The following is a 13,322-nucleotide window of genomic DNA, read 5'->3' on the forward strand; positions in this document are numbered from 1 at the left end:
TGATTATTTAGGAGCATGTTGTTAAGCCTCCATGTGTTTGTGAGCCTTTTTGTTTTCTCTAGTTTTACAGTTTATTTCTAGTTTTATACCTTTGTGGTCTGAAAAATTGGTTGGTAAAATTTCAATCTTTTTGAATTTACTGAAGCTCTTTTTGTAGCCTAGTATGTGGCTTATTCTGGAAAATGTTCCATGTACACTTGAGAAGAATGTGTATCCTGCTGCTTTTGTGTGTAGAGTTCTGTTCTAGTGTGTTTTTCAGTGCCTCTGTGTCCTTACTTATTTTCTGTCTGGTGGATCTGTCCTTTGGAGTGAGTGGTGTGTTGAAGTCTCCTAGAATGAATGAACTGCATTCTATTTCCTCCTTTAATTCTGTTAGTATTTGTTTCACATATGCTTGTGCTCTTGTACTGGGTGCATATATATTCATAATGATTATATCCTCTTGCTGGACTGACCCCTTTATCATTATGTAATGTCCTTATTTATCTCTTGTTACTTTCTTTGTTTTGAAGTCTATTTTGTCTGATACTAGTACTACAACACCTGGTTTTTTTCTCCCTATTGTTTTCATGAAATATCTTTTTCCATCCTTTGATGTTTAGTCTGTGTATATCTTTGGGTTTGAGGAGGGTCTCCTGTAAGCAGCATGTAGATGGGTCTTGCTTTTTTATCCATTCTATTACTCTGTGTCTTTTGATTGGTACATTTAGTCCGTTTACATTTAGGGTGATTATTGAAAGATATGTACTTATTGCCATTGCAGGCTTTACATTCGTGGTTACCTAAGGTTCACGGGTAGCTTCATTAATATCTAACTGTCTAACTGAACTCACTTATTTATTATAAACACAGTCTAATGAATCTTTATTTCTCTCCCTTCTTGTTCCTCCTCCTCCATTCTTCATATGTTAGGTGTTTTATTCTGTACTCTTGTGTTTCCTTTGACTGCTTTTGTGGGTAGTTGATTTTATTTTTTGCCTTTAGTTAGTATTTGGTTGGTCTGCTTTCTTTGCTGTGATTTCATTTTCTCTGGTGACATCTATTTACCCTTAGAAGTGCTTCCATCTAGAGCAGTCCCTTTAAAATATCCTGTCGAGGTGGTTTGTGGGAGACAAATTCCTTCTACTTTTGCTTGTCTGGGAATTGTTTAATCCCTCCTTCATATTTAAATGATAATCGTGCTGGATACAGTATTCTTGGTTCAAGGCCCTTCTGTTTCATTGCATTAAATATATCATGCCATTCTCTTCTGGCCTGTAAGGTTTCTGCTACGAAGTCTGATGATAGTCTGATGGGTTTTCCTTTGTAGGTGACCTTTTTCTCTCTCTCTGGCTACTTTAATACTCTGTCCTTGTCCTTGATATTTGCCATTTTAATTGTGTTTCTTGGTGTTGTCCTCCTTAGGTCCTTTGTGTTGGGAGATCTGTGGGCTTCCATGGTCTGAGAGACTATTTCCTCCCCAGTTTGGGGAAGTTTTCAGCAATTATTTCTTCAAATACACTTTCTATCCCTTTTTATCTCTCTTATTCTTCTGGCACCCCTATAATGCAGATATTGTTCTGTTTGGTTTGGTCACACAGTTCTCTTAATATTCTTTCATTCCTGGAGATCCTTTTATCTCTCTCTGCCTGAGCTTCTCTGTGTTCCTGTTCTCTGATCTCTATTCCATTAATGGCCTCTTGTACCTCATCCAGTCTGCTCTTAAGTCCTTCCAGAGATTGATTTATTTCTGTATTCTCCCTCCTGACTTGACCCTTCAGCTCTTGCATATTTCTCTGCAGGTCCATCAGCATGGTTATGACCTTTATTTTGAATTATTTTTGAGGAATATTTGTTAAATCTATCTTCCCAAGCTCCCTCTCTGGGTTTGTCTGGGTAATTATGGACTGGATCAAATTCTTCTGCCTTTTCATGGTGATAGAGGTAGTTGTAGGCAGTTGGCATGTGTGTCAGCTAGGAGAACAATGTCCCTTCCTGTGCCTTGCCCTCCGCTGCCTGTGCTGATTACCCGCACATGTAGAGCAGCTTCCAGTTTTTATTTCCTGAGCCACCATGGGCAGGGCAGCCATTGGGCAGTCCAGTGCCCTGCGGGGAGAGGCAGGTGTGCCAGCTGTGCTCTACTGCAAGAATGGTGATGCTTCCTTCCCTATCCTGGCTTTCTCTGCCTCTGTTGGGCTGCTGCATGCCAGCGGGGCCTCTTGAGTTTTGCTCGGGTCACTGTGGAGGAGGTTCGGGGCAGCTGCTGGGGGCCCGGCCACTGTCAGGCTGCTCCCCTGTTGTGGCAGAGCCTTGCGGGAGGGGGAATGGATGGGAGGCTGTTTATTGCTGTGAGGGGTTTCAGAGCTGCATTGTCTTCCAGGGGCCTGGGGTTCCTGAAATTCCCCAGGATCCGCAGCTGCTGGGCTGAGTGTGCCACAAAGGTTCTGTCCAGCTGTGGAGTCCCTGTCCCTTTAAGACTTTCAAAAAGCACCTGCTTTTCTTTTGTCCCAGGGGCACTGGCGGTGGTGACCCACTCACAGGTTTTACTATTCTGTTTCCTTAATATCCATCACACCATGCAATATGTGTCTGCGCTCCCAGTGCGGATTACCAGGGCTGGTTACTCAGCAGTCCTACGCTTCCACTCCCTCCCCACTCTGACTCCTCTCCTCCCACCAGTGGGCTGGGGTAGGGGGAGTGCTCGGGTCCCACTGCCTGTCACTTGTGTCTTACCTCCTTCATGAGGTGCTGAGTTCTTGCAGATGTAGATGTAGCCTGACCATTGTACTATATCTTCTGGCCTCTCTTTTAGAAATAATTGTATTTGCTGTATTTTCAAAAATATATATGGTTTGGGAGGAGATTTCCACTGTCCTACTCATGCCACCATCTTGGCTCCTCCCTATAATTCCACTTTTTGCTAATATGTAGTTAATTTCTAAAAATTCAATTTTGTTATTCTGGGTCATATATTCCCCCAAAGTATATTTATCTATTTATTATATTGTGTTTTTGTGATGATGTATTTATAGAAGCATTTAAATCTATTCATATGTACTTCAACTATATTTCTTTTTGCCTCTACACATAGATATATGTATAGAAAAACATTCATCTAATATTAATTGTGCTTATTTTTGTGGCTGTGAGATTTTAATAAAACATCTACTTGTGGATTTTTTTTTGGTATTCTTTTTAATTGTTTAAATTACCTATGATGGGCATGTACTATTTTTTCAGCATTTTTGTTCTCAAAACAATAAAAATATCAAAAATGAGAAAGATTTAATTTAACAACTGTAATAATATATATCAGAATTGTTTTAAAAGGATTTATATAATCACTCACTTTTATGGTAATTACTTGAAAGACAACTGTGGTCTTGCATCATATAAAGTGATAAGCTGTTTTTCAGTTACAAGTGACCAGATAATTATGCCCTGTCAAACCAGCATTTTCAACACAGATTCACTTAATAATAGTCCATTGTGAAGACAAAAGTTTTTGTGCTTTCAGAAGTTCTAACTCTGTTTAAGTAATTTGACAAATAGCATCTTTCTTCATTCTGTAGGGCCTTTTAGGGTCAAATATCTAATCTTCATAAGTATTGATGAACCAGAACAGATCATGTCCCAAAGAGGTCTGCACCCAGAGCAGACAGCTCACATCTGCCCTTGTGATTACAGTTAATCTCTTAGGGTTATACTTGAAAGATATGTGAAACTTACAAATCAAACCCAGAAATGAGAACACAAATGTAGTAAAAAGTATTTGTTTTTATTTTCCAGTATGCTTCATTAAAAAAGGTACAGTTTTATTAGTAGTACATGAATGAACTTAAAGATCAAAGTGACAAGTTTTTGTCACAGATATTAATTTACAATTTACAAACACCCACCAAAACAATTAAAAATGAAATAAATATACTTACATTTCATGTTTCTTGTATTTTCATTGCATTTTTAATATGTATAAAATATATAACATTTATAATATTGTATTTATCTTCAAAAGAAACTTCAAATGTGCAAATAAGTGAATTATGATTTGAAGATATTAATGAATAAGAATAAACCATAAACAAGAATTTTAGAGGTATGGATAAAGCAATTCCTTAAGAAGAGCTCATGTATATAGCAGTATTAAGTGTAGTAAAATGTTACTAATATCAGAACATATACACTTACCTTAAAAACTTAAGCACAAGATTATCCTTGTGCTTTTAAAGCTTCTCCACACTGCTGATTTCTAGCAGTAATTCTAAATAATTGTTAGGATTATTATTTTTCCACAGCAATAAATCAAGCTTCTCTCATACCCAACATTGAATGTACAGTTTATAAACAAGCTTTGTTGTTGTGAGAGAAATGTCACTTTATAAATTAATGCACCCAGAGGAAAATTTATTTGCTTACATGGTTAATGTGAATTTGACCTTTTTTTCCCAAGAAATTACTTTTTTTCTTGCTGAATGACAGTTTTGCAAGCACAGGCTTTAAAGCTATAAGTTGGTATATGCCTGAAAAATGGACAAAAAATGATTAGCTGACTATTCTCTCTTAGAAATAGTGTTGGATGATAAATGTTGGAGTACACATTACACTTACATTATCTATTAAAGTATTTAAAAATACTTATTGCAACATAAATTAAAAATGCCCCTCTTTAATATACTTCAATTAAATTAATTGTTATTTTTTTTTGTCAGGCAAAATACATTATTGTAGTAGTTAGGAAAGATTTCAAATGATTTTTGAACTCTGTTCTCTGACCTAAGTACCTATATAGAATATTCCCCTTGAGCTTGCACCATGTACACTGCAATGAATCATGTCCATACATACATATATATGTATGTGTACATATATATATATATATGCATACATATATATGTGTAATGTATACACACACACACACATACACACACATATGATATACCAAGGCACTGGAGGGTTAACGCATAATTAAGCATTCTGTTCTTAAAATGTGCTCTATACAAACTAGAATTTGATGAGTAAATCTCATGCATCTAAACCTAAATTACATGAGAAATAGAGATTTATGTTGTTTTTTTGTTCATTTCTAAACTTTCTCAAGTAGTCCAAATTAAAACAGATGACAGTGGCTAATCATTGCATGCAAAAGGAAATGTGAAATGCTATTCACTAGCTGATGAAAACTAGAAGAATATTTATTTTCTAATAGGTGTTTACTCTACTAATTGTGTTAGGCCTGTTGATATTTTAACAGTAGTATCAAAAATAAACACCATGTGGTATTATCACAAATTTTAATTCAAGCTATAATTTACAAAGTAAATTTAAATTACATTAAGCATATATATTTGAAATATATTCTCCTAATATAATTTGTGGTTAATGTTTTACTTTATATATACATATATGTATATGTGTGTGTGTGTGTGTGTGTGCGCGCGCACGCGTGCACAAGGATATATATACCCATGCGTACCTCATGTGTACCATCTTTTCTTCATCATAGACATAATAAGCACAGGCTAGAAGATCTTTATGATATAACAAAAAAGATATTTAATCAAATTGTCTTTTTCTTTTTAATATCCATCTTTTACAAAGTCTGAGTTTTAAATGATTACATTACACTTATATAAAGTTTTAAAACTTTTTTTTGGCTAACTAAGCCATTTCCTGTTACCTGTAGACCAGATTATCCCACTGTGGACAGAGAGATGTTACCCCAATGTGGGGCACAATGAGGTATAGCTCCAGTTAGTAGCAGATAATGAACTGGCTACAACTGTTGAAAATCCTAAGGGAGATCTTCCCTCTACTCTTTTAAGTTCAGTAAGTGGCCAACTGAAGCCTGCTTTTAGTAGTCTTCTGATTTTAGAATGATTGTTGTGTTTGACCAATACATAATGAGCAATAATTCTAGTGTTAACCAAATTATGGATATGTATTTAGTTTTAGGATCAAAATAAATTATATTAAAAACTTTATTGTCCAATTTGCCACAGTTCTTTTAGTAAGGTGTCCTAGATATAACTTAACACTTATCCAGATACAATTATAATCCTTAATTTTTTCTTTTCAATATCATGTGCTTAAGAATTAATCAGATGTAAAATGAATAACACAATAATTATAGAAATGTTAACTTTTTAATTATAATGATCATGTGCCCTTTTTATAAGTAAATTTGTTTCTTTCTTGAGTGACTTTTTTTCTCCTATTTAAAAAATATAAAATAAAACCAAGTATTGATGCTTGGTCTTCTTCACAAGGAAATATCCAATTTGATTTAGTTTAGTTTGATTAATTTCAGAGAACATGTGTTAATACAAAGTAATTTTTATCTTTTAATAGGCAACTTGTTCTTTAAAAGCAGCTCTCAGTAGTGTGGTAGTGAAGGACAGAGAATATTTCCACATTACACAAATAGTTATGAAATATCTGGGATCTGAACTATGTACACATACTTTCGATGCCTTTGAATTTCCAGCCTTTCACATTTACACTCCTAAGACAAGATATCTAAAATAACCCTAATAATTTGGCATTACATAATAACTTTTATGACACGGTAAGTTAGAAATTTTAAATTATATTTTCATATCTCACCTTATTTTCTCATAAAATATTACTAAAATGAAAACATTTCATTTACCTAACATAAGTAATAGCTTTGAGACTCCTTTCTAGGGACATTTCAGTCCAGGATTAACTGGTAGGGTTAGGATTACAAAGAATTATTTCTCATACTGCATTTATTGACATTATTTTATTTATAGAAGTTTTTAGGGTCACTGAAATTTATGAAACTTTAATTTGATAACAAACCCTGTTAAGTAACATACAAATTTCCCTAAATGAAGGAAAGAACAAAACATACATGAACGTTTCTTCCATTCATAATTAAATTAACACATTTTGGCATGTGTGTTTAACATTGGCAATGACTAAAATATTTAGTATCAGTGATACAAGGGAGAAATAGCCCATTTCACACTGTGTCTATCATAGGTCAATGTAATTATTATTTTGTAATTCTAAGGAATATTTTACAATAAGATAAACCAAGCTGGAGTGCCAGTGTTAAACCATGGAAAGAGAATACGAGGGGAAATCTACATGAGCAAATGAAAGTGCATTCTTCTTTGATGAGATTTTTTGCATGCTAGTCCCCTTGATGCCATATGGTTTTTGCCTCCTTTATGTCACTCATACAATGATAGGTCATTAGTTCATGATCTGGCCCAACATGTATTTGGCATACAAAATAATCTAAAATACAGAAATAACCATTTAACTGGTATTTTTATTTATAGGTAGTTTATAATTTTTATAGTATGTACATACTTCAAATCATTCTTTGTCTCCACTTTAGATGAATGCAGGATACTGGTACGAATCAACTGAGCAAGAACAAGCTGGTTCTGTTCATTTGGAATTATTCACAGCTGCCTTCCAAAATAGAAATGCTTTTATGATCCCTTATGATAGTTCTCTCTGCTGAAATTTCAGTTTGACTTCACTGTTGAGGTGGTGGTATCATTGTTTCTCTGAGGTCCATAGTAATGAATATGTTTATTCTGTTTATACAATTATGGTAAGTGGTGATGCACAGCCTATGTCAAGTCGTGTACTTTCCTCTGCTTGTGGTAGCAGACGCGGCAGAAGCAGAAACAGCAGCCTGATTGCCTAAAAAGAGAGGGTCCAGACAAGCCACTTTGGCTGCAAAGAATGAATGAATGCAGTGAAGAACAGCAAATAGATTTGAAAATTCCAGCTCCTGAAAAGGAAAGAGGCATGGGTCAAGCAAGATAACAATTTCCTTTCAGAAAACTGATAATAACTAGACAACTTGGCAATAGATAGACTTATTTTTCAAGTGCAATAAACTTTGCTACAATGAATTACAGTTAATATATAGAAGAGGTAGGGTTTTTTTGTTCAATATGTAGATTTCATTTGAATTGCAGATTTACTTCAAAACATTGTGGCCTAAGAGCTGAAAGGACTAAGCATTCTTATCATCTATAAAAGTTATTTCAGTATTGATAAATGTTGCATAGAAATACACTTGGCCAGATTAAAATGTTATTCTTGATAAAGTATAAGAGAAACATTAGAGTAGCTTCAAAAGTATTTTATCTCTTTACACATACTTCAAATGATAAATGAATTCAAATAGTTAAAAGATATTCTTTACTATTCTCTACAGTAAGTTACTATTTGTCATAGGACACTGAATATGAAATACTAAAAGCAAGAGAATAGGAATGTTTATGATGGCAGGAGCCAAATGCTTCAGTTCCAAAACATAATACATGAGTTAATTTTAAATTTAATGAACTTAAATTATTGCACTGGATTATTTAAATTGTTGTACTTGATTATCAAAAAATTTCAACCAGGACACACTAATGTTTGGATTTTTAGAAATAGGTTTCCCATTTAGATACTTAAGGAAATTTGTAGCTCAAAACGCAAGTGACAATCCAATGATATATATTGTAATGAAAATAGAAAAATTCCTTCAAGCCACAAATGATGCCAGACTAGCTGTAAAATCCTGAGGTGAGCTCAGGATAGATTTTAAAAGCTGACATCACAAATATTTTATGAAAAGCTTCAAGTCTTGTAAAAATGTTTTAATTCCAACAGGGTTGAGAGATGAAAAGTACGCATATTTATGAAAACTAGATGATAAGCTTATCACAAAGATGATAACTACAGGGTGATAAACCAAATCAAATTATTGACAGAACTGTTGCTCTATCATTGCATATTTGTAATAAAAGGTGAAGAATTTTAATTGATGTGTATATTACTGATCTGTTTGCAATTTATACTATGTGGTAATGGAAAATAATACAAAGTATCCATTCAATTAGGTCGTCTTGTAATATCTGTCATGGGCTAGAGAACTATTTAATCAAAATAATTCACTTTAGAAGTATTTTCATTCAATAAGAGTGCAATAAAACACAGCATAGATTCACTGTTCTGTACATCACAGATAAAGTAACTGTGCTGTCTCAGTAATTCCCTTCAAAACTTCAGTATTTCATAGTCAGTTTCCTACAGCAATGTTGACTTGTTCTGGAGAACAGCAAAGACTTGATTTACTTATTCTAATTTCCTCAATGCTCCCATTTATAAATGATTTTAGTTACTTCATCATAATTATTTCACAAACCACTTCAGTAGCACTATGATGTGTTATTGGTCAACAAACAGGCTTCGTCTTACTTTTACTCAAACCACCATTCCTTGTGCAGCAAGTCTATGTCACCTGCAAATTTTGAATACTTTATAAGTGAGCCCACATTAACTCCATCACATATGAAAAGTGTGGGGAAGATTTGGAAAGTGTGAGATGGACTTGTATACTGTTAAACATTAAAAAGCAACAAAAACATGCAATTCACTCCTGAAGAAAGGGAGAACATTGCTAAATGTTGCAAATGGGCACTAATATAACAAATAACTTTTTCTCAAAAATAGTTCCATCATTTCTTTATTAAATTGGAGTTCATGTATTAGCTATCAAAAATAAATATCTAAACATAAGGAAATTTTTGGAAAGATTAATATTTTCAATTATTTATACCTTGTCAATTTTATGTCAACTTTTTGGTATAAATTGTCACTTCAAAACATTTACACTTTTTTTTTTCAGGGGAGCAAGTGTTAAGCAGGACATTATAGGTAAATAGAAAAAGTAGGAGACAGAGATATATTCAAGTCTGACCCTTGATTCCATTGTCAACTCATTTTTCCTCCACCTCAGTGGTCACCTTTCATTGTCAACTCATTTTTCCTCCACCTCAGTGGTCACCTTTAGCAATGATATCCACTCCTAGGGCTTCAATTATCACTTCTATACACACTGACACCACTTTTCTCCTCATTTCTAATGTGAATCCTAGAACTTTATGTCCATCTACTTACTGAGCATCCATGATGACATCCACCAAGTTCTTTACAATCACCTTGTAATAAAGCTCTTTGGAAACCCAAGAATCTCACCAAGTAAAAATGAAATTAAAAAAATTAAAAATTAAAAATCTCTTCAAAATTTAACCATTCATTCAATGAATATTTATTGAGTGCTTACTATACATATAGATTTTTTCTTGGTAGAAAGATGCAGTAGTAAGCAAAACAGACCATAAAAATGTCCTGATGGGACTTACATTCTAGCATCAGGAAAACAAAATATGAGGGCATGAAGAAAATAAATATAATATTTTTGACTATGATTGTAAGTACAATTGAGAAATTAGAGCAGGGAAGAGAGCAAACAGTGTGAGAAAAGCTGTGGGAAAGGAAAATCCAAATATCCAGGTGAGCAAAAGCTAGAAGGGACAAAGGAGTAAACCATTTGCATGTTTGTGGGAAAAAGATTGCAGGCAGAAGTTTAATATCAAAGACCCTGAGATAGAGACATTCTAAGAGTGTTTGGGGAAAAGTAAGAGGCTATTGTGGAGGGAATAGAATGAATTAAGGAGTAGTTAACAAGAACTGAGGACAAAGAAATAACCAGGTGAGAAAGTATAATGCCATATGGTCCCCTATGAGTTTTACACTGAGTGACATGGAAAACCACTAGACATTTTTGAGCACGGAAGTGACAAAAATTGACTTAAGTCTTAAAATAATAATTCTGATTACACTGTTGAGAATGAAATTTTGGGGATTAAGAATGAAAGTGGGGAGGGACCTTATAAATTTTTCAATAAGGAATGGTGTGAGATTTGAAAGTAAAGTCAAGGCTGATTCCAAGGTGTTGAGTTGGGCGACTGAAAGGAGAGTTGCCATTTACTGAAAAGGAGGAAGTGAGGGGACAGGGTTGGAATGATAGATCAAGATTTTGGTTTTGGACATGCCCATCTGAGAGCGCATTAGAATTACAAAGGATACATATTGAGTAGTATATGTTAATGTAGACTTTAGGGAAAAATCAGGACTGGGCAAAAAATTTAGGATCTCTCAGCATAAAGATGATAGATAAAGCTGTATTTTGAGTGAGAAGATCAAGGAAGGTGCGCAGGGGTGGAAAGAAAATGATTAAGACTAATCTAATAATACTGTATTGCATATTTGAAACTTGCCAAGAGAGTAAATCTTGAAAGTCCTCACCACAAGAAAAAAATTATAACTCTGTATGGTGAAGAATGTTACCCAGACCTTTTGTGGTGAACATTTTGCAATATATACAAATATCAAATCATTATGTGGTACACCTGAAACTAATGAAATGTTATATGCCAGTTATATCTCATTTTTTAAAGCCGTTTTACTGGTGTAATAACTTCAGAAAAAAATCAACAAAGTTTCAATTCATGTTTTACCATATATATTTCTTAACCTATATTTGTACTGTGAACTACTCATCCAGGTTAAAAATAAATATAGAAAAATAACAATATGTTTAATTAAAAAATCTAAAGTATTCTCTTGAGATCATAATGTTTGGATTTTTTTATAATTCATTTTGCTAATCTTTACTTTTTTGAATCAATATATTTACTTTAAATGTAATTATATGTAAAGTAAAATTTATGTCTATTGTTTGCTATTTGTTTACTATATATCAGTATTTTTTATTCCTTTATTCTTCCACTACTGTCTACATATATACACATAAATATAATTCTCGTGTTTCTCATCATATATTTATTTTTTAAAAGTTACTCTGGCACATATAATTCACATCTTAAAACAGTCTAATTTAGATCAAGATCAACTTAATCTCAATAAAATTAAAAAAAATTGTTCCAGTATACCTCTGTTCTCTCCCTTCCTCCTTTATGCTATTAACTTCTATATGTACTCCATTTTTATAAACAAAACACAATGACCCAGTTTTATAATTAATGTTTTATGTAATTGTATTTTAAAGCAGTAAAGAAAAATAATTACGAACAAAAATGTATTTTTACTGTCAATGATACTTAATTATATATTTGCTTTTACCAGTATTCTTAATTTCTTCATGTGGATTTAAGTTACTGTCCTGTCATTTTAATGTGAAGGATCCTAGTATTAAACATTGTGCGTATCTATTAGTGGCAAATAATTCTGTTGTTTAATCTTATAATGAATTGATTTCTTATTCATTTTTGAAGAAAAACTTAGCTAAAGACTTCTTGTTTGACAATCTTTGTTTCTTTTAAATATGTCATTCTAATATTATCTGTTCTCTATGGTTTATTATGAGAAATCACCTGTTACCCTTATTAGTGATACCGTGTATGGTTTGAGTCATTTCTCTTTTGCTGCTTTCAAGACTGACATGTTGAGATTTAGATGTATTGATTTCTTCAAGTTCTCTCCTTTCCTCACAAACTCAAATTTGTTGTTTAATTTCTTCAGGGAATTTAAAAAAATTTTCAGGCATTGCATTTAAACTATGGAATTTCATTTGGTTATCTTTACTATTTCTATCTCTTTACTGAAATTCTCCATTTCATGAGGTGTATTATTTTTCTTTTAATTCTTTAGCCAGGGCTTTCTTTAGTCATTTGAGCATATATGCAATAAACAATTCAAATTTTTTGTCTAGTAAATCTAAGAGCTGAATTTCCTCAGGGAGAGTATGGCCTGATAGCTTATTTTTTAATATAAGGGCCACAGTTTCCTGATTCTTTGAATGTTTCATAGGTTTGTTTAAACTGGACATTTCAAGTAATATACTCTGGAAATCAGATTCTCATCCATCCCTAAAATCTGATTTTGCCACAGGTTTTGTTGAGTTCCTTATTTTTCTTTCATCTTTTTTTTTTTTCAGTGAACTTTCTAGAGCATTTTTTAATTCTGTTAGGCCCGTATTTCCTGTTAACTTTTACAGTTAAAGTCCCTGCTCATTTAGCTTAGTACACACCTAATTATTTAACAGCTATTTCCTTAAATGACTTGAAGCACCATCTTCCAACTTTTCCACGTGGTTCTTTGTGTATTTTGTGATACTCCTGTAATGATTTGGTCATTTGCAACTCTTTCTAAGTCTTTACTTAACTTGTTTCACAGGGCCTCCAGATCAGCCAGAGCTGAAGCATTAGGGAGTCTTTCTGGTCATGCACACAGCTCTTTCATGTCCATATGTCCTTCTAGGTTCTCAGGAATATACTGGAGTTTTTGAAAATCCTTAGTGGATATCTTATTCCTAGGATCACCTTTTTAAGGTTTCCCTACTTTATTTTTTGCCGCAGCCAGTATGACCAGTTCAGGTACTTGTAATCTTAAACAACTGTTGCTGATTATTTTCAATAAACACCTTAGGGTAGGGTTTCCTTAATGAACATAGCCTGGGATATGTCAAGTAATGACAAGCACTGCAAATAGGTTTTCCT

General features: G+C 33.4%; 1 protein-coding gene across 1 annotated transcript in view; it reads right to left on the minus strand.

Annotated features, from left to right (window-relative positions):
* Window positions 1-3,922: 3,922 nt before the first annotated feature.
* SNTG1 (syntrophin gamma 1) overlaps window positions 3,923-13,322 on the minus strand; it is a 787,875-nt gene continuing 778,475 nt past the window's right edge. The window contains exon 19 of the mRNA XM_057498090.1: window positions 3,923-7,753. Within this exon, the coding sequence (XP_057354073.1) occupies window positions 7,595-7,753 (159 nt within the window). The 3' untranslated portion in view covers window positions 3,923-7,594. The remainder of the gene's footprint in view (window positions 7,754-13,322) is intronic.

This window comes from Manis pentadactyla, chromosome 3 (assembly GCF_030020395.1).
Source record: "Manis pentadactyla isolate mManPen7 chromosome 3, mManPen7.hap1, whole genome shotgun sequence".
NCBI classification, from domain to species: Eukaryota; Metazoa; Chordata; class Mammalia; order Pholidota; family Manidae; genus Manis; species Manis pentadactyla.